This window comes from Sceloporus occidentalis, unplaced genomic scaffold (assembly GCF_023333645.1).
Source record: "Sceloporus occidentalis isolate IW3139 unplaced genomic scaffold, rSceOcc1.0.p SCAF_8, whole genome shotgun sequence".
Taxonomy (NCBI): Eukaryota; Metazoa; Chordata; class Lepidosauria; order Squamata; family Phrynosomatidae; genus Sceloporus; species Sceloporus occidentalis.
Window position 1 is genome coordinate 3,809,568 of NW_028316988.1, and position 20,537 is coordinate 3,830,104.

A 20,537-nucleotide genomic window follows, 5' to 3' on the forward strand; every position below is an offset into this window, starting at 1 on the left:
GGAGTTGCAAAACAAGCTGCGTAAATGGCTACCTGCTTATAGACATGTAGCCGTATTCGCCAAAGCAGTACTAGCGGGTTTCTTGTGGCCATGGTTTTTATGAACTGGAGTCCACTTCATTAGATGGATCAACTATACATATGTATATAGATATCCACCAGCCAAGGCTAACATTCTGTGCAACTCGTGAAATGGGATCTAGTCTGTGCAAAGTACTGCCGCAATAAATCTGTTATCCCTTAAAGACGCTCTATGGCGCTTTTCTTTGACTTTTGAAATGAATGTTGTGCTGTTGATGGTGATCTTCCTGAGTCAGTAGTTTACTCTTCTCTTGTTTCCTCTTCTCCACTGGCCCTCCTGCGCACGTAGTGGATTTGAGTTCAGCCAGCGAAGATGATTTTGACAGCGAGGACAGCGAGCAGGAGCTGAAGGGCTACGCGTGCCGGCACTGCTTCACCACCAGTACGTACCATTGTACTTATGCTATCTACTGCCTCCTCTCCTTTGCCGTAGTTTCTCAGTCCTCCATCATCATCATTGGATGCAAATGTTTGCCATTCTTAGTCTAGAATGTCCAAGAAGCTGCACCTTGACTTTACACTGTAAAGATTAGAAAAGCCAACTACATTTTAGACAGCATGTGAATGTTGGGCTAGGGTTCTGGGAGACCAGGGTTCAAATCCCTGCTCAGATATGGAAACCCACTTGGTGACCTTTGGCCAATTGCGCACTCTTAGCCTCAGAGAAAGGCAATGGCAAACCTTCTCTGGGGAAATCTTGCCAAGAAGACCCCATGCTGCAGTCGTTTTGGCAACAGCATGAGTTGAAAGTGGTTAAATGCAGGTAATGCAGCCACAAGGTTGTGAGTTCAATCCCAGGGCTCCAAGGTTGACTCAGCCTTCCATCCTTTCGTAGGTCGGTAAAATTAGTACCCAGATTGTTGGGGGCAATTGGCTTACAGATTGCATACCGCTTAGAGAGTGCTGAGTTAGAATTAGCTTACAGTTGTAAACCACTTAGACACTGCTTAGGCAGTATGAAGCGGTATATAAATGAAGCTTGTTTGTTTGAGTTCACTGTTAAGCAGTATAGAAATGTAAATGCTATTTCTATTGAAGGCACACAGTGACAGTTAATTTATTAAAATATTTAAGTGTTCACAATGTTCCTAGTAAATTCCAGATATGGGGCTGTAAGGCAGATCAAAAGGAACAGCCCCATATTAGCAATTTGGAATAGTAGACAAGCGTATCACAGTTGGGTAGTTGATGTTTAAGTTCTTCCCCGCTTCCCTCCTTCTGACAATAGCCTCCAAGGACTGGCACCACGGCGGGCGGGAGAACATCTTGCTGTGCACCGACTGCCGCATCCACTTCAAGAAGTACGGAGAGCTCCCACCCATTGAGAAGCCAGTCGACCCTCCCCCTTTTATGTTTAAGCCTGTCAAAGAGGAAGATGAAGGACTCAGTGGGAAGCATAGCATGAGGACAAGGCGGAGTCGAGGCTCGGTAAGCCACCTACAATATGACACATAAGCATCCTTCCTCCTTTTAGGTCAGGTGTGGACAACCTTGGACCCGCCTTTGGACTAAAACACCCACAGTCCCTCATCACTGACCATATTGGCTGGGACTCATTGGGGGGTTTGTCAAAACATATAGAGGACCAAAGGTTCCCCACCGCAGTTTTAGGCAGGACAGGTTTACAAAGCGTGATGCTAAATGTAAACTGGCCTTCTTTTTCAAATGGATGCCTTTCGTATCTGCATTTGCCACACATTTTTTGCACACACACCATAGATCACACAACATAGTTTCCCAGGAAGTCTCATTTCAGTGATCCATCGGGGGAATGTCTCTTTTATGAACAACACAAGCGCCCAACAACCCTGTTTCCTCCAAAATAAGACATACCCATAAAATAAGCCGTAGCAAGATTTCTAAGCAGTTGCGGAATTTAAATCATACCCCGCAAATAAGACATATGATAGGCCTGGCGCGGAACGGAAGGGAGCAGAATGGGGATATCACCCATCTTCCCATACGGGGAACGTATTACCTGGCAGAAGTAAGCAGACCCTACCCTCTAGGCTGCGTAATAGTTAATTCTATATGCACAGTGTGCACAGTACTCACTGTACACGGTGTACTGTGTACAATACACAGACCCACTGTGTACTGTGAGTCACTGGTTACATACTTGTATTTACTGGCTATTTACTTATAACATGCACCTATACATTATTGTATTATTTATAATATACATGTGCGCATATTTGTAATATACTATACTGTATGTTAATTAAAACAATCTGTTAGAAAATGTCCTTCCCTCTTGCCAACAGATTGACTCCCCCATAGTTAGCCATCAGTGGTTTGTTGATGTGGCCCAACTACCCATTAACAAGAGACAAGACACAAAGTCAAAATGTTGGCCCAGCTGCCCCCTGTTTTCTTACCTCTCTAACTAGCAGTTACTCTTTCAGGTCTCTGACAGTGACCTTCTTTCTGGGGTCCTTTTAAATGGAGATATTGGGGATTAAACCTGAGACTTCCAGCATGCAAAGCAGGTGCTCTGCGACTGAGCTGCTAATGGCTCTTCTCTCTATAGCATCCATAGATATGTTCAGAGAAGCTGCTAAATTTATGGCATAGCTTGCTCTTGCCTCTGGAACCATTTGCACTGCCTCTGTATACATAGCTTTTCCCCTTCCAGCAAGACACGCAATCTCTCTTTGCATGCACCATTGATGGGGGAAGATGGAGTACATTTTGGGTGTACTTTCTCATTAACGCTGATCAGGTGGGGCTGTCAGGCGCTGCGATGGCCTCCTCCTTTGCCAGCCCAGCCACTTCTCTGTCACATTAAGGCTTCAGCGAAACACCTTGTCAGGTTGCGCGGTTAGCTCCGCAATTCAGTTTTATCATTTTTATGACCTCTAGTTATCCAGACAGCTGCTAAATTAGAAAGTGGAGCAGATGAAACAGTGTTAATTGTTGCCGCATAATCTTGGCGGTCAAAGAGGAAGATGCTAGTGGTTTGGGGGAAGAATTTTGTGTCGTCTCCAGATGCTTTCCTCCTTTCTAGACCTGATCTTAAGATGGAATAAGTTCTTAATGTGTGTGGCAGCCCTTGGCCTGAACTAATCTAGCCCTGTGAGAGGCCAAAAAACAGACAATTAAAACATGAAAACCTTATTGTGTCTGCAAATCCTCTTAAAAGAAAGCAAGGCACTCTATTATAACTGAGCCTTTTTTTACCTGGGGACACAGGGAGTGTCAAAAGTAGAAGGGGGCTTCTGGTTAAAAGCACATTATCAGTGGGATGCAGTCTGAGGCAGGTCCCAAGTACCCCAAATTGCCCCCCGCTCCCATGCTTGGGATTATTTTATGGGAGAACAGGGGGAAAAGGTGACTTGATATATTTTCAAGATGGGATCTTGACTACATGAGTTATGCTTTGGTTCCATTGAAATCAGTGCAGCTTAAACCTGCCTCCTTGATTCCAACAAGGCTAAAGCTACCTGAATGTGGCTCCAGGCATTATACTTCCTTTTTGGAGCTAACATGTATGAACCCCTTGGAAATCACTTGCTCTGTATTCCTCTTTAAACCAGCAGATGTCTGCACTACGAAGTGGCCGTAAAAAGCAGCCAACCAGCCCTGATGGTAGAGCCTCACCTATCAATGAGGACATTCGATCCAGTGGCCGCAACTCTCCCAGTGCAGCCAGCACTTCAAGCAATGACAGCAAGGCTGATTCGGTGAAGAAATCCACCAAGGTACGTTGTGGCAGGTGCTCGGGGTCCCATTCGGTAACCTCTTGGTGGCAAATGTGACTTGAAGGGTTAGCTGCGTCGACATCAGAGCTAAGACTGTCCCATCTGAGATTATTAGATATTATCTATTCATTGCACTTACATTCTGCCTTTCCTTCTGTGTACTTCAGGTATGGCTCTCCTCCTTCCCACTTTTAGACCCCCAGCAACCCTGTGAGGTCAGGCTGAGTGAGAGTGTGACTAGTCCAAGGTCTTGCAGTTAAGTTTCATGACTCAGTGAGGACTTGAACCTAGATCTCTCATGTCCCAGTCCTAACACTCTTTAACCTTCTGCCTTCAGGGAACTCATTACAGGTTGCAGTCTCTTCAGAGAAACCTTGGCCATTTTAACCACAGGAATCTTTCACATTATTTACTCTAAGGTGTTTATATGTATGACTGACTTGCTCAGATATGTACTGGGTGCCATAGAAGGTGTGTTGGGCTGCATGTCTGCTCCAAAACATGGTTAGCATTCTCCTTGATTCTGCATTACAAAGGAATATCAGCTATGGTGATGGTCAGCTATCTTTGAAGTACCTGGCAACCAGTTCACTCCATCCATCTGAGGAAGTATACCAAGGTTATGTTACTTCTTTCGCTCACTCTCAAAGGTGCTACAGGATCACTTTGCATTTGAAGTATCCTGTGCACCTTGATTGATCTTCTTGGGAAATCCCTCATGCTTTCAAGAAATTCTAGGATTCCCTAGGATACAGTTCGAAGGGAACTATATTAGGATAGAACAGGTTTCGCATGAGATAAGTGTTGTGCAGTTATATTTGCCTTCACTACCAACTTTAGAAATGTATCCTGCAGCCCTTAGCATCCATATGAAACCCTCACTAGGCAAGATTCAAATACCTCTCTTGTCGCTCCCTTCTGATAATGTTGCTCCTTTTAATTTGTGGCAGAAGATTAAAGAAGAGGCAGCGTCACCTCTCAAGAGTTCCAAGAGACAACGAGAAAAGGCAACTTCTGACACTGAGGAGCCTGACAGAATCAACGCCAAGAAAACCAAAACACAGGTATGTCCCTTTGGAAAAGCAGCAAAAAAAAAAGGTGCAGTTGTATTTCTCCCCAAAAGGGACCCAAATAAAAATTCTAAAAACATATTACAACAAAACAGTTAAAAGGCAGAGACTAGTGGGCCCTAGACAGTCTACCTGGAAGTGAGCTGACTTCTCAATTCCTGGCACTTAATAGCAAGGAATCTCCTCTTCGCATTAAGCTTCCAAAGCAATAAGATCTGCTTAGATCCCTCTTTGTACATTAAACCAGGCAGTTAGGCATAGTCTCCAATGGCCAGCTCTCCTGAAGCCCTGCCTTGTCTCTTCTTCCTCCACAGGAAATCAGCCGGCCCAATTCCCCATCAGAAGGCGAAGGGGAAGGGGAAAGCTCTGACAGCCGGAGTGTGAACGATGAGGGCAGCAGTGACCCTAAAGACATCGACCAGGACAACCGGAGCACCTCGCCCAGCATCCCCAGCCCTCAAGACAATGAAAGTGACTCTGATTCCTCTGCTCAGCAGCAAGTTCTGCAGGCCCCCAATGGCTCTGTCCAGCCCCCGCCTCCAGCCCTCCCTGTGCTGCCACAGCTGCCTATGCCGCTGCCGGCTGCCTCAAGTGCCCCTTCCTCAGCATCTCCCCATATCTCCACCTCCGTATCACAGCCGCCCAGCCAGCCTCCGGCTCCGGTTCCCCCTCATTCTCACATCCAGCAAGCCCCTTCTCTTCACCCTCAGAGACTGCCTTCGCCCCACCCACCCCTGCAGCCTCTGACCGTTCCCCAAAGTCAGCCCCAGGCTCCTGCTGTGTCTCAGCCTCATCCACAGCCTCCACTTCATGGGCAGATCCAGGCCCTTCCACACAACCTCCAAGCCCAGACGCTCCTGCCTCATGCTGTCCCGACTCAGCCTTTCCCCCTCGCCTCACAGTCATCGTCGTCATCTTCTCAGTCTCAGGTTTCCCTGCAGTCGCAGGCCTCTTCCCATCCTTCCCATGCAGCGCTTCAGGTGTCATCGGCACAGCCTCCCCTACAAGTCCCCTCTCCCATGCAGCAGCCCCCGCAGCCTCCGCGAGAGCAGCCCCTGCCTCCTGCCCCCATGTCCATGCCCCACATCAAGCCCCCTCCCACCACTCCAATCCCTCCGCTCCCCACACCACCGTCCCACAAGCACCTTTCAGGACCTTCACCGTTCTCCATGAATTCCAATCTGCCACCGCCACCGGCTCTGAAGCCACTCAGCTCACTCTCAACCCATCACCCGCCATCCGCACACCCTCCTCCATTGCAGCTCATGCCTCAGAGTCAGCCTCTGCAGCCTTCTCCGGCCCAGCCTCCAGTCCTGACACAAAACCAGAGCCTTCCTCCCTCTGCCAACCACCCTCCCTCTGGTCTCCATCAGGTGCCTCCTCAACCCCCTTTCTCCCAGCATCCCTTTGTTCCTGGGGGCCCACCACCCATCACTCCTCCATCTTGCCCATCCACCTCCACGCCACCCTCCGTGCCTGGTGCTCAGCCTCAGGCGGCAGTCTCCACATCTGCCTCCTGCAGCGGAAATGTCCCTGGGGTGACGTCCTGCACGATACCACCGATTCATATCAAAGAGGAGGCTCCCGATGAAGCCGAAGAGCCAGAGAGTCCCCCTCCTCCTCCCAGGAGTCCATCGCCAGAACCAACGGTCGTGGATACACCAAGCCATGCCAGCCAGTCGGCTAGGTAAGGAAGAGATTGACAGATGCTGTGTAGTTTGCCAAAGTATTTATTTCTGGGGGCTCACCTTATGCCACCCTGCATGCTGTGCATCATTATCTGAGACAGCAGAGGCGGAATAAAGTTTACTTCTTATGACTTTGTAATTCAGCAGTTGTGTGGCTGTGGGTGTGCTCAAATGAATACAGGGCAGTCTGTGTGGATTAGTGCACTGTCTTTCCTTTTCTGAAAGGAAAATGGTTTCTCTCTTCTTGATTTCAACTGGTTTTCTGTTCTGATTTTTACAAAAAGCTGTGTTAATTCCCCTGTATGTACATCGTGGGGTGGATTGCCAATATCTTCAGTTTTCAGGGTCTTGATCTCAAATGTTTATTGGTTTTCCCCACTTCTGGCTTTCAGGTTTTACAAGCACCTGGACCGTGGCTACAACTCGTGTGCAAGGACAGACCTGTACTTCATGCCACTCGCAGGCTCCAAGCTGGCTAAGAAGCGAGAGGAAGCCATTGAGAAGGCCAAGAGGGAGGCAGAGCAGAAGGCAAGAGAAGAGAGGGAACGGGAGAAAGAGAAGGAAAAGGAGAGGGAGAGAGAGCGTGAGCGTGAGAGAGAAGCAGAAAGAGCGGCGGTAGGTTTGTCTGTCTGTCTAGCTCAGGGGGTGATCTAGGTGGGTTCCAAGAAAAACAGATTGGTTTTGCACACTGGCTAGTTGTATTTCCCTCTGAGGGTTTCTCTGCTCTAGAGGACCACATCAACTTCATATGAGAGCAGTCTAAAACTGCCTGCTTTTTGTCCCAAAACTCCTTACTCTTCCTGTTGCAACCTTCTTCACTTGCGCTCTATTAGTCCATGTACCTCAGACTATTGCTGAACATGGCCAAAAGGGATGAGAAAGATGATATCCCAGAAATATATCTTCTGTTGAGTGTTCTGTCGATCTGCTTGGAAACCTGTCCTTGATCCCGTGATGTCTGTGCCATCTATATGTTCTTCAAACTTCCACACTCATTTTGACATCCTCCCAGCTTTGGCTAAAAATGTCTGGAATGATAGCAGCTAGAGAAAATTGTTTTGGTAGGGCCACATGCTATCTAGATTTCTATTTCCTTCAAACAGTTTTATGGGACAAACTCTCTCTTGCTGTTAATGGATCTTTATGTGAACTGTGAAATTTGATTCAATTTTAACGATTTGCATTTTGCAGTAATTAACATTGAGTCATAAATGGTTGTTTGCTTCACCTATCCCTTCAGGGTATTATGTGAGTGCAATTCTGATGTCAGGGGTATAAATGTTAAGCACCCCTTGGCTCTGAATCCTTCATATTTCTTCCTTGTATCCTCCAGAGGAATAGACCTGAGCTGCAATGCCAGTAGTAAGAGATTTTGTTTCCTACTTCAGGCTGCATGATTGAGGTGGTTCTCCCCTAGATGTGAAGGAAGGATGAGAGAATTTGAGCACTGTGTTTCAAGTGGCAGTGAAAAGAAATGTGAGCTTGTTCTTTGCTCCTGCGCTAAATACTTCTCCTTTTTGAACAGCAGAAAGCATCCAGTTCCTCCCATGAAGGACGTCTTGGGGAAGCCCAGCTGAGTGGGCCAGCTCACATGAGGCCTTCATTTGAACCACCTCCCACCACCATTGCAGCAGTCCCCCCCTACATTGGTCCAGACACGCCAGCACTACGGACTCTCAGCGAGTACGCACGTCCTCATGTCATGTCCCCCACAAACCGCAACCACCCCTTCTTTGTCCCCCTCAACCCCACCGACCCGCTTTTGGCCTACCACATGCCTGGCCTTTACAATGTGGACCCCACCATCCGGGAGCGAGAACTACGTGAACGGGAGATCCGGGAGCGAGAGATCAGGGAGCGGGAGCTGCGCGAGAGGATGAAGCCAGGCTTCGAGGTGAAGCCACCAGAACTCGATGCGCTGCACCCTGCCACCAACCCCATGGAGCACTTTGCCCGCCATGGCGCCCTCACCATCCCACCCACGGCGGGCCCACACCCCTTTGCTTCCTTCCACCCAGGGTTGAATCCTCTGGAGCGGGAGAGACTCGCTCTGGCAGGCCCCCAGTTGCGGCCTGATATGAGCTACCCGGACAGACTGGCTGCTGAAAGGATACATGCCGAGCGCATGGCATCGCTTACCAATGACCCCTTGGCCAGGCTCCAGATGTTCAACGTGACTCCGCATCATCACCAACATTCACACATACACTCGCATCTACACCTCCATCAGCAGGACCCACTCCATCAAGGTGAGTCAGGACTGAAGAAAACCTGTGCACCCCTCCCTCAAAGTCCTCCTCTTTCTCTACTCATGGGCTGGATCTACTCATGGGACGGAAAGAGATGGCAGAGTCCTGGGATGATAGATTTCCAATTGTTATTGGAGACTGAGGGATGGGGGAAAGACAGGTTTTTGCATTTTTAAAAAGAGCTGAGCTAAAATGTGTCTCCCTGAAGTGTATAATTGCAGGAAGTCTTTTTTATTACATAGGATGTGTTTATGGAGTAGTGCAGTGGGCCCTTAGTATCCACTGGGTTTTGGCTCCAGGAACACAACACCACCACCACCAATACCAAAATCTGTGGATGCTCAAGTCCCATTATATACAACGGGGTAGTAAAGTGGTATCCCTTATGGCAAAATCAAGATTTGCTTTTTGGAATTTAGAAAAACAACAACATTTCCAACCCATGGTTGGTTGAATCCATATATGCAGAATCTGTGGATACGAAGGGCCGATTCTATTCCAGATTGCCACCTCATTCTGTTGCATGTCTAGCTCCGTCCTTTAAGAGGATCAGCTTAATCCAGCGTAGATTGGATGTGAACTACTTGAAACATGGGGAAAGTTCCCCTCTTCAACCATGATTTGCATTTGCCAAAGGAAAAAAATGCAGAGTCAAGACTTGTGTAGCAAGCATTTTATACATTTCTTTTCAATGAAGTATCTGAAGAAAATGGTTTGTGGCTGTAGTTAGGTGAACCCTCCATGCTGCATAAGGATGTTGTACCCCTTCCTGGCTCTGGATTAATTACAACTCCTATATTTTGCAACTCCTATTCATGCTGATCCGGAAGCAACTTATGCTTCCAGAATCCTGGAACCAGTAAGGGAGTTGCACTGACTTGAAAATGTGAGCCACTCAAGTAGAACATTTGGTCTATATAATTCTTCTTCATGGTCTTGTGCCTTGCACAAATGGATTTTGCAACTTCGCAGAGACCTCATTGGGAACTTTCTAGATCTGAGTAGCTTGGCAGGAGCCCTTTGATCCAGCCCACCAAGCTATCATTTCCTCTCTTTCTTTTCATCTACCAAAACAGAGTGTGATTTTTGCTTGCTGAGTAGTAGTAGTAAATCTAATGAATCCAATAGATCTGCTCTAGCATAGACTGAAATGGGAATTGGGCTTCTGTGTGTTTGGATGGGAGGCTCTTGATTTCACACAACGCTTTCTGATGCTTGGAGGGTTTCGAGACTGGGTCACCCAGTACCCCACCTCTGTTTGTGACACATCAACAACACATATCCAGCAGTACGGATCTATTCGGCTGCATCCTTTACATATTTTAAAGTGCATATTTTAAAGCCAGCAGTAAGGGCTGATGGGAATTGCCATGCAACAGTATTTCCCCACTCATATATTAGAAATCATGACAGAATACTGGGAAGTACGTGTGTTAGTGTTTTCTTTTAAAGATGCTATCTGTGTTAGCTATATATGTGACGATGGTCCCAGCAAATTTCCTACCTTCAGATCATTTTGTAGCTAGTAGCTACTGAGAAGTGGAAGTGGCACCAGAGGGAAGGGGATGAACACTCATCTTTCATGTTCTCCCCCTTATGTATTCCCCCCAATATTTACTGAGAGAGAGAGAAGAGACATCTGGTGGCCATCTTCATCTCTTACATGAATTCACATGATGACATGGGTGATACAGAACATGCTGAAAAGGCCATTTACCTCCCGGCCCGTTTTTCATATTCATTTGGACTGGGGATGTAAGGTTAACTGAGGAACTGATGAGGAAGAGTGTGCGCATATCAGGGCACACATGTGTGTTCTCCCTGCAAGCTCAGAGACAAAAGCCTTTCCCCCAGCACAGAGTGTACTCTCCCTTTAACATTTCAAACTGCAGATGTACTTTTTGTTCAAGCAGATAGCAGGGGAAAACGATCCAGTGTTTAAAAATAGATAGGAGCTTCTGCTAGCTGGGCTAGGCAAAGGATTGCAAGAGCTGCCTCCAAAAGGACGCTCTCTGTGTCTCAGAAGCTCAGTGAGGCTGTTGTCTTAAAGACAACCCCATCTGAGGGTCTCTGTGCATATAAAATCTGAAACTAAGCTATGAGATATATATATATATATATATATATATATATATATATATATATATATATTTATTTGGCCTGGTCCATTGTAAACACTGTATGGCATTTTTCCACACATTGGAAAAGGTTGTGTCATCTGTGTGCAAGTAAACGTATGATCAGCCACTACCATCTAACAAGTAATGCAGTTTATAGGAACACATGCAGCTGCCTTAACTTGAGTCAGGGCATTAGTCCATTGGGATATATAGAATTTTGGATTTAGCATTGCCTACTCAGCTATCAGTGGCTCTTGGGGGTTATAGGCAAGGGTCTTTCCCTATCACTTTCTGCCTGGATATGCTAGCCTTTGGATCTGTGGCTGACTACATGCAAAAGAGCTACTTGACCACCAGTCTGTATTTCAGCTCAGTGCTGTGTTCCCCTAGAAATTTGTTGCTTTCACCCTGGAAGCCTTTTCCTAAAACCTCAAACGCTTGAGGCTTGGCTGCAGTGGTAATAGGGGGAAAGGGGTACTTTGATCCCAAGGGCAAAATGGGCTACAGTTGTGTCCCTGGAGCTGTTTCACAGTAGACTTTTGACAAAGGATTCCCACTTGCCAATGTGGTGATTCAAAGGTTAAGCAGGGATGCCAGCTCCAGACCCAGATGGCTCACCCAGATACAAATAGTTCTCTATGTTCAGACTACAAGGCTTTCCATATAGCTATTCAGGAGACTGTCAAAGATGCAATCAGAACCTCTTTAGGTTCCATTAAATTTGTTCAGTGGATGATTCATGTTTTGTGGATGCCCTAAGCGTGTGGAAATATAAACTCACAGAAGGAAAGAGGGAAGTGTTGGGGACAGTAATCCCCCTTTTGCTTTGTACATTACCACTTTTTGCAAGGCTTGGAAAGTTTTGCAGGAGCCAGTTTGAACTCTGTCTCGACAGGGCCAAGCCCTAGCATCTATTTGCAATACTCTGGCCATTCCTAGGATATGTAGAGTACTAGCCACCAAGAAGATAATGCCCTTGAACACATGAAGTGTCTTTTTCTCATCACAGAACAAACTTTCTCTCGATACAGAGTCCATTGGACTCCAGCACACATGCATGGGTGCCCTCTCTCTCTCAGAATTAAGAATAGAAGGTGGTTTTGGGAGGATCTAGTAGTGCTGAAGTTTTAAATCAAATTACAGCAGATAAAACCTGTTCCTTTTGTCACTCCAGCTCCACTAACTTCTAAATTAGATTACTGCAGTTTACTCTTATGTAGGACTAGGCTGTCCAGGTGCTACAGTTGTCTTGGAATGAGTGTCCAGGCTCTGAGCCAGGATCGACCCAAGAAACTATACTTACATAAGTCCTTAAAAGAATTGCACCAGGGACAAGGAAAAAATCCATGGTGCTGGTTTTAAAGTACAGAGTGCAAATCTACGCAACCCATCCTTACCTAGAGGAAGACTTTCTCTTTATGTTCTCAGACCTTGCTTTATGGTTGTCCAACTTGCCTCTGTTGAGGGTATTGCTGTGCTCAGAAAGGGTGCCTCTGAGTTAGAAGACCAGAGCCTTCTAATGGCATTTGAACTAAAGAAGACCATCTTCCTTGTCCTCTTTTGGGAAACTAATTAGAACCTCATACATTAAAAGTGTTTTATGTCTCATACAAAAGGATTTGGTAGGGGAAAGGGGCATGAATTCTGTGGTTTGGGGTCTTCTGTGACAAGCTTGGACTGATTTACTAATAATGATTTACTTACAATGATTTTGATTATTGTTATTTGTGCAGATGTTGTGTTTTATGCTCTCTGAACATCTTCATGGGTGTTGTTGGGAGGCAGGGTAGAAATCTATATGATAATCAGAACTAATGATGGTAGATGAGTAGTAAATTGATGACTCTTGTTCTTGCCCTCAGTGCTCCTTTTTTCCTCCCTGACGTGGACATTCATAGCTGTTTTTCTCTCCCCTTTTGTTTCAACTCTTAAAGACTGTTTGGCAACCAGATGTCACTGCAGACACTACAGACAGAGAAGTAGGCACCACGGTTGGAGGGGGGACATAGGCTTCTGATAATTGCCAGTTATGCTCAGCATTGCGCAAGTAGTAATGCTGCTTTTGATCCCTGAACGAAGCAAGTGGTTTTCTAAAGCAGGTGGTAAGTTGTTATTTTTCTTTCCCTTTTCTCTCTCTCCCCACGGCACCTTTCCCTCTTGCAGGCTCAGCAGGACCTGTCCATCCCCTCGTGGACCCCTTGGCAGCTGGACCTCATTTGGCACGCTTCCCCTATCCTCCTGGTACTATCCCAAACCCATTGCTAGGGCAGCCGCCCCACGAGCATGAAATGCTCCGGCATCCTGTCTTCGGTAAGTGCGTGCACTTGATGGCCTTTGCAGCATGAAGATAAGAAGGGAGTCTTAAAAATATGAGAGGATCAGGCCTATGGTCCATCTATTCCAGCATCCTGTTTCCAACAGAGGCCGGCCCAGATGCCTCTGGGAAGCCCACAAGCAGGGCGTGATGGTAACAGCCCTCCCCCAGTATTACTCCCCAGCAACTGGTTTTCAGAGGCGGCCGGCTTCTGTAGATGTAAGTGTCATTGGGCTGCTATTGCTAATTGCCATTGGTTGTCCAAGCATGTTTGGTTTGGGTTTGGGGTTTGAAGGCATGTGAGCTAGTGCACAGCTCCCCGTCTTATGGGTCGTGAGCGCCAGAAGGCGATTGCTGCACTCATCCCAGGACTCGGCTGTCGCTTTAAAGTCTTCCATGTACGCCAAGCATTTGAAGTCTGTTAACTTGGGGACCTCATCCAGAAATTACTAGCATAAGAGAGCAACTCCCGTCACCCAACTCATGTGAGCCAAACAACCAAATCCAGTGTGTGGTTTGTCCTCCCCGCCTCCCAGTTGTTTTTGTGATCCCAAAATAACAATTGGAAATGGGCAGTACTTGGCATGCTCTGTGAATTCAACACACGTGCTGCTGGAGAGCATGATACCTTTCTCTGTCTCTCTCAATCTCAGGTACCCCCTACCCACGTGACCTCCCTGGTGCCATCCCTCCTCCAATGTCAGCAGCCCACCAGTTACAGGCCATGCATGCGCAGTCCGCAGAGCTTCAGAGACTAGCAATGGAGCAACAGTGGCTTCACGGTCACCCCCACATGCATGGGGGGCACCTCCCTAGCCAAGAAGACTATTACAGGTAAGAGGGGCATTCTATCAGGACCAAGAGAATTCCCACAGTGCTAATTTCTCCTTATATGTACCTTTTCTTGACCAGCTCATTTCTCAATGTGGCTTCAAAGGGGCTGGAAATGGTAGGTGTCAGCCAGGGAGGAGTAGGTTCTGAAAGCATTTGAGATTGGAGGCACCCGGCATTGCTTAGGCTCCCTCAGCCTGGCGTTCCTCCAGAGGATTGGCTTTCAGCTCCCATTGATTCCAACCAGCATGACTGTCACTAGTCGGAAATGGTGGGAGGTGTAATCCAGCATTTCTGAAGGGAACCCAGTTGTGGGTGGTCTGTTAAAACCGCTGTTCTAATTTGCATCACAGTCACTTTAAAAGTTGGCTGGGCCAGGCTGTTTTTGTTTTGTTTTAAGAACTGCACACTTCATGTCTTTGTTGTGGTGTGCTTTTGGAGTGTGTGAAATCCTGGACACTGGAAAAGGTTGTCCGGGCCAGTCTGGAGGTTGAACAGCCCTGTGTCCTAAATCTAAACGTGGATGGTGAGTCTGCAAGCTCATCAGTCTTGATCCTAAAGACGGTGGCTTGAGTTGGAGGCTTAGGTGAGGGCTTGGGCAAGAGGTAGATGCCAGAAAATTTGAACCTTCTGGCATTTATAGTGTTCCTGGCCAATTTGGTGACTTCTCTACCTGGGGCCCAATGCTGTGTGCTCCCTTCCATGCTGAAAGATTTGAATGTGCATATGTATCAGCTGCAGTCACAGAGTTCCTAGACATAAACCTTGGCATCTTTGGATGCCGGGTGCCACCTTACTCCCCTCCTTACTTATATTGAAAGTTTTATCTTTTATCTGCAGGCTCTTACACTCAATTTTCCTTATTTTTTGATGGAGGATAAAAATCATCTCCATTTTTGTTAAATTATTGAAACCATTTATTTATTCAGATGCATTTTTCGGCCACCTTTAAAGGTAGGGCTCTCCTCAGGTGGCATACATAGTAGAGAAAGCCATGGCACTGCTAGAACCAAGAGACAAGAAATATTCCAGCTACAGGAATAGAGATGCTGCCTAAACTTTAGGAAGAGCTTCCTGACGGTAAGAGCAGTGGAACATGCTGCCTTGGAGAGCGGTGGAGGTTTTTAAACAGGGCCTGGATGGCCATCTTTAGGGGCAGTGCTTTGACTGTGTGTTCCTGCATGGCAGGGAGTTGGACTGGATGGCCCTTGGGGTCTCTTCCAACTCTAGGATTCTGTGAACCCCTGGCAAAAGCTATTTCCAGCATGAAGTCGTTTATGGGCCTAAGGCAACTCTGTCAATGGGTTTTCTTGACACAATTCGTTCAGAGGAATTTTGCCTTTGCCTTCCTCCGAGACTGAGAGAGTGTGACTTGCCCAAGATCACCCAGTGGGCTTCCCTGCCCAAGTGGGCATTCAGATCCTGGTCTCCCAGAGTCCCATCCAATGTTCAGACCACTACACCATGTTGACTCTAAAGCTAATATGACCACTGCAGAAAAGACTGCTTTGCATTCACCAGACTTGGGCCTGTTACAGACTGCCAAAATAAAGCTGCTTCGGGTCTCTTTGGAGGTACGCTGTTTAAATGATGCATTCATCCTAAGAATCCGGAAGCTGCACCAAAGCCACACTCCATTCCTAAGCACTGGAGTGCAGCTTTGGTGCAGCTTCCGGATTCTTAGGATGAATGCATCATTTAAACAGCGTACCTCCAAAGAGACCCGAAGCAGCTTTATTTTGGCAGTCTGTAACAGGCCTTGGTGTCTGACAAGTGAGAATGAAAATGTGAACCATTGGCTTTAGGTGATGGTTAGCCATTCAAGTAACTTTAGCCCAAACCATTTAAGGTGCTAGAGGTTCCACTATATCTTTAAACTGGGTTCAAACTCGAGAGCAGTGCTGTGGGTGCAATATCCGCATCATCTTAACTGACCGCTCAGTCCTCACCGAGAACCTGTGCCGCTATATTTGGCGCTAGCTGACGTTTCTACAGGCAAACCATACAGAAATCCTAATAGAAAAGCATCCAGACCAAACTAATTTACCTCTGTTGTTTTTACTTTCTTCTTCTTGTCTTCCAGTCGACTGAAGAAAGAAGGCGACAAGCAGTTGTAATAAATTATTTATTGGTAATGCTGGCTCCAGAAGATCCCAGACCTTGGGCAGAAGTGGAATGTGTTTGTCTGCGCATGGGAGAACTGAGGAAGCCAGGGAACGCTCTTGTAAAGATACCGTTCTCTGTTTCAAACGGAAGGAAACCCCGCAAGGAAGCCCAGCAGCTACAGACTTTAATCAGCACATCTATTCTAGTATTCATTTGTAGAGAAGATTTCTCAAGACCAGTTCAGGAATCCGCCTTGCATGAGAAAACCTATTAAGAAGCCTATTGAAAGAAACAACAGCAAACAACACAGGACTGGATGAAACATTCAGAGGATTTTCTTGGGCAATCTTGGGAGGGTCTGTTTTGGGTTCTCTCTTTATTTTGGGGTTCATTTTTATTTTCTCATTTTGAGTAGGTGCTAGAATCAGGTTCACGACTTAATGCAAGCCACTGTGCATAAAAAAACACTCAATTTATATATATATAGATATATATATAGATATACATACACTTGAAAGAAAAAAACAAACCAAGAGTTGCAAGTAGGTGGCATAAAACAACCTCTGAAAATCCAAGTGCTATAACAAGAATTTTAAAAGAAAAAAAATCTACTTTTATTTTAATACATTGTAGGAGAACTTCATAATTTTAAAGAGAGCTTTGCAGCATGGCTTTTTAAGTCTGTAAATAACTTTTTGGGGTTAGGGGTTAAAAAAGATACTATTATTATTATCATCATCATCTCCACCAACTCCTGATTTCTTCCTCCCCTCCCCAGCTTTGAGTAACATCACAAAATGGTGACTTCCTATCTGGCGTTGACAAGAATACAGAGTTGATTTTTTAATATAAGAGGAATATATATATAATTATCCCTTTAATTAAAGGGACAACTGTCAAGGGGTGGGGAGGGATCAATAATTTCACGGCGGGCAAGAGCTTGACTTTACAGTCGCAACCTAAGCATTACAAGGCGTTGCAGGGATAACGTTTTTTGTGCACATAACGAGCGTCGTTCCTTTTAATTTAACTCCCTTTGTTCCACGAATGTCAGAAGCGTTTCCCGTTCCGGTTCTTGGTTTGGCCACCCTTCCGTTCGGTAGGGACATAAAGTACATTCCTGCAGTAAGGTAAATGGCTGTGTTTCTTTCCTTTTTAAAGGTTGCAGTACAGTCCTCCGCGTCCTCTTTTACAAGCACTTTTTGGAAGAGAAACTGTAATGGGTAGCTTTCCAGGAATGTCCCCTTCCTCTCCGTTCTCCGGAGCGTCAAGGCAAGCGGCAGCACCCTTTCGAAAAGCACTGTTTTTGCTTCATTGACATAGATAGATAGCATCAATGTGAAAAATATATGTTGAAAATAACACTCTCCCTCCACCAAATCCCAATACTAATAATAATCTGGGTTTTTCCTACCCACCTACTACCAACCTTGTTTGTGTAAGGAGATTCCTCATTCTCTTCAGTGTCAAAATAGTCACCATGGGTTTGGTCTATGGAGAGACGAAGGTGGCAGATTTGCCTGTATTGGAGTCTTTAGAGAGAGATGTTTGGGACGCGTTGGCGTTGTAGTGGATTGTGAGCACCCCACCTAAAATAAATAGCGCATGTATAATGTCAGCATGTGCAGAATGAAATCCTGCCCTTAGTGGCTTTTGTCCATTTTGAAAGAATTGCCACACTTGCGGAAATCAAGCTGCAAAGCTTAAAATCCCCATCATGACGGGGCCTCTGCATCTTTTTTAATAAGCCTGGTTTTATCAGACTTTTGCTTTGTTCATTAAACTGTTTTAAGGACACAGTTGATTTAGACAAGCCTATATGGTTGCCAGACGGAAAACTAGTGAAGGCCCTTGTTTTGTAGAAGAGGCTTTGGCCCATGTTTGCCTGTGACCTAGCTTTGTGACAAGCAGGGCCTGCTGAAATTTGCAGGTTTCTACACAGCCGCTAAAGGTCCAGGAGCCTTGTCCAGTTTCGATCGGTCAGCGCTATCAGCCCACGAGAGCCAAATGTGCAACGGTCAAGTGGTTGACGGCGCGGGCGTGCATCCTCCATGCTATTACCTTGTGCGCCTTTTGCAAAATCCCTCTTGGTTCAAAGGCACTTTCCAGTTAGCAAGGCAGGGAGTCCATCAAGGCACAACTTCTTCTTGCAGTTGCCTTTCTCTCAAGTACATGAGGACTGTACAAAGTCTATTTTTATTCCCTTCCCACTGTTTCTTTTAGATATACCCTTTAATGAAGTGGATTGGAACTACAGGAACTCATGCCACATTCTTGCTGCTGGTTACATTAACCCAAATAGTTGCATTTATCGTAATGTTTTCTTTTCCCCCCTTTGGAGGGGTCTCTCTTTTTTCTGTGAAGACTGTTATCTGTGGCGATCCCTTGTAGGTCTCCATTGGGCTACATGAGAGAATAACCCTGTAGCTAATTGTTTTACTGTCTCCAGAAGAACAGAACAGGTGATATTTAAACCTGTTGTAACATAATTTCTGGGTTCTTCCTACCTCTCGGAACAGAGAGTAGGTCTCCCTTCACTTGGCATCCCACCTCTTTTTCTCACTCCCGTCGCATGATACCGGTGCTCTTAGACCAGTTACCACCATTTAATGTCAAGAGGGGTAATGTCAAACTGTATCTGTGTCACAAATCCACAACCCCTCCAGGTTGTCCTGAGTTTATCTAGGTGAACCAAGCCATTTGTTTTTGAGCATCCAGATCTGATGCAGCAACAGTTTAAGTCTATCCTAGTCCCCAGCCTTAATACAGGAGACCAGGACTAACCCAGACAGGCAATGTATTTCCAGGTTGGGCATGTCTGCCTCGTCTCGGGTCACTTTACACGCCAAGGACTAAAATACCAAATTGAAGGGCACTGAAAAAATAACTATCTAGATTCGAGGTGTCTGCCTCCGCTAGCAAAATGATGCTAAAAAGATGCCTGAAGCACTGTTGAACCCAAGCGGTATTTCCCGTCTTAGTTGTGCCATCGGTTCCAAAATGAACGCAATGTTAACAGTCTGCCTTACTGGCAGAGTGTCCCAAACCCAGATCCAGTCATGTTACGTCGTTTTTATTGCTGTTTTTTGTTAAAAAGGCACTTCAATCCCTAAATTGTTTTGAATTTTCTCGGAGAAAACAGGAAAGAGTGGCTTCGGTAAAGGCGACGGTCTTCGTTCTGGGGGTCCGTTGTTCCCTACCAAGACTGAGATTTCCCATTTGGGGATGCAGTTTCGGACGGGTGACATAAACACGTTCTCCTGTCGGAACGACCATTTAATTTCACCGCTTAAGTTTTCAGCGTAGGTTACTATTCTGAATCATTCCAGGGTGGTGGGAAGCTCTTTTTCTAATGGTTAACTACAGCGTTGTTTGCTCCCGGCCTCTTTAAGATCATCCTTTTCTATTCACAGAAAATTCATTTTAATTAATTTTTTTGGGAAACTTTACAGTTCATTTTTTAGCTTTCGTTGTGTGCGTTTTGCGTGGTTCGCTCGTTTTTTTTCCTAACCCATTTCTCGTTCAGTGTTGTCATGGTTTTCGAGCTTGTTTTTTTTTTTCCTTTTTGCTGCACCATTTCAAAAAAAGAAAGAATATACATCCTGACAGCTACGTTTATATATATCTTGAGAGCTTAGTGTACATATGAGTAGTTTGCCATGGGATAACACAGTGTAAAACAGAGTAGAAAACCCAGAAATCGTGACTTCTGTGTTCTCTCCATTTGAGTATTTTGTAATTTTTTTGAAATATTTGTGGACATAAATAAAAACCAAGCTACACTATGGCAGTTGGCGTTTTGTTTGACAGTGTGTTTGTGTATGTGCGCATGAATGGAATATGAAGATGTGCAAGTAAAGAGTTTATAGCCCTCCAGGTGCATTGGACTAAGTCTCACATCATCCACAGCCAGCATTGCCACCGGAAAGGCAGATCTACAAGATGAGAAGGTAAGCGAGCTGACATTATCCGAAGTGTTCGGGGGATAAGAAAATGATAGTTGTTGTGTAGATCTGAGAAACAGTGGTTCAGACAAGTTCTGGGTAAATTCCCAATAAATCAAAAATATAGCTGCATGTAGCAAATATTGCGCCTTGAAATGCTTCAAAATGTCCGCTAGATGGCATGGGAAGCATTCCCATTACATCAGTGATTCCCAAACTTTGGTCTTTGAGATGTTTTTGGACTCCAGCTCCCAGAATTCCTGACTGTTGGCCAAGCTGGCTGGGGCTTCTGGGAGTTGAAGTCCAAAACACCCGGAGGACCAAAGTTTGGGAAACATCTTGTGTCCTCCTTCCCTGCCAATATAATCCCAGAAGATGTCTTTTTTGGACCCTGAAACATAGTGAAAATGCCTGCATCCTTGGAGATGTTGGGA

General features: G+C 45.8%; 1 protein-coding gene across 17 annotated transcripts in view; it reads left to right on the top strand.

Annotated features, from left to right (window-relative positions):
* LOC149307683 (arginine-glutamic acid dipeptide repeats protein-like) overlaps positions 1-19,946 on the top strand; it is a 336,358-nt gene extending 316,412 nt beyond the window's left edge. For 5 of the 17 annotated variants that reach the window (XM_089534241.1, XM_089534239.1, XM_089534242.1 and 2 more), the window contains 12 exons: positions 370-462; positions 1,309-1,508; positions 3,617-3,781; positions 4,732-4,845; positions 5,166-6,538; positions 6,932-7,154; positions 8,065-8,788; positions 12,843-12,887; positions 13,072-13,218; positions 13,313-13,441; positions 13,876-14,056; positions 16,137-19,946. In XM_089534241.1, coding sequence (XP_089390367.1) covers positions 370-462; positions 1,309-1,508; positions 3,617-3,781; positions 4,732-4,845; positions 5,166-6,538; positions 6,932-7,154; positions 8,065-8,788; positions 12,843-12,887; positions 13,072-13,218; positions 13,313-13,441; positions 13,876-14,056; positions 16,137-16,170 — 3,428 coding nt within the window. In that variant the 3' untranslated portion in view covers positions 16,171-19,946. The remainder of the gene's footprint in view (positions 1-369; positions 463-1,308; positions 1,509-3,616; positions 3,782-4,731; positions 4,846-5,165; positions 6,539-6,931; positions 7,155-8,064; positions 8,789-12,842; positions 12,888-13,071; positions 13,219-13,312; positions 13,442-13,875; positions 14,057-16,136) is intronic. The other 12 variants (XM_089534244.1, XM_089534249.1, XM_089534250.1 and 9 more) reach the window with 12 other exon arrangements.
* Positions 19,947-20,537: the final 591 nt, after the last annotated feature.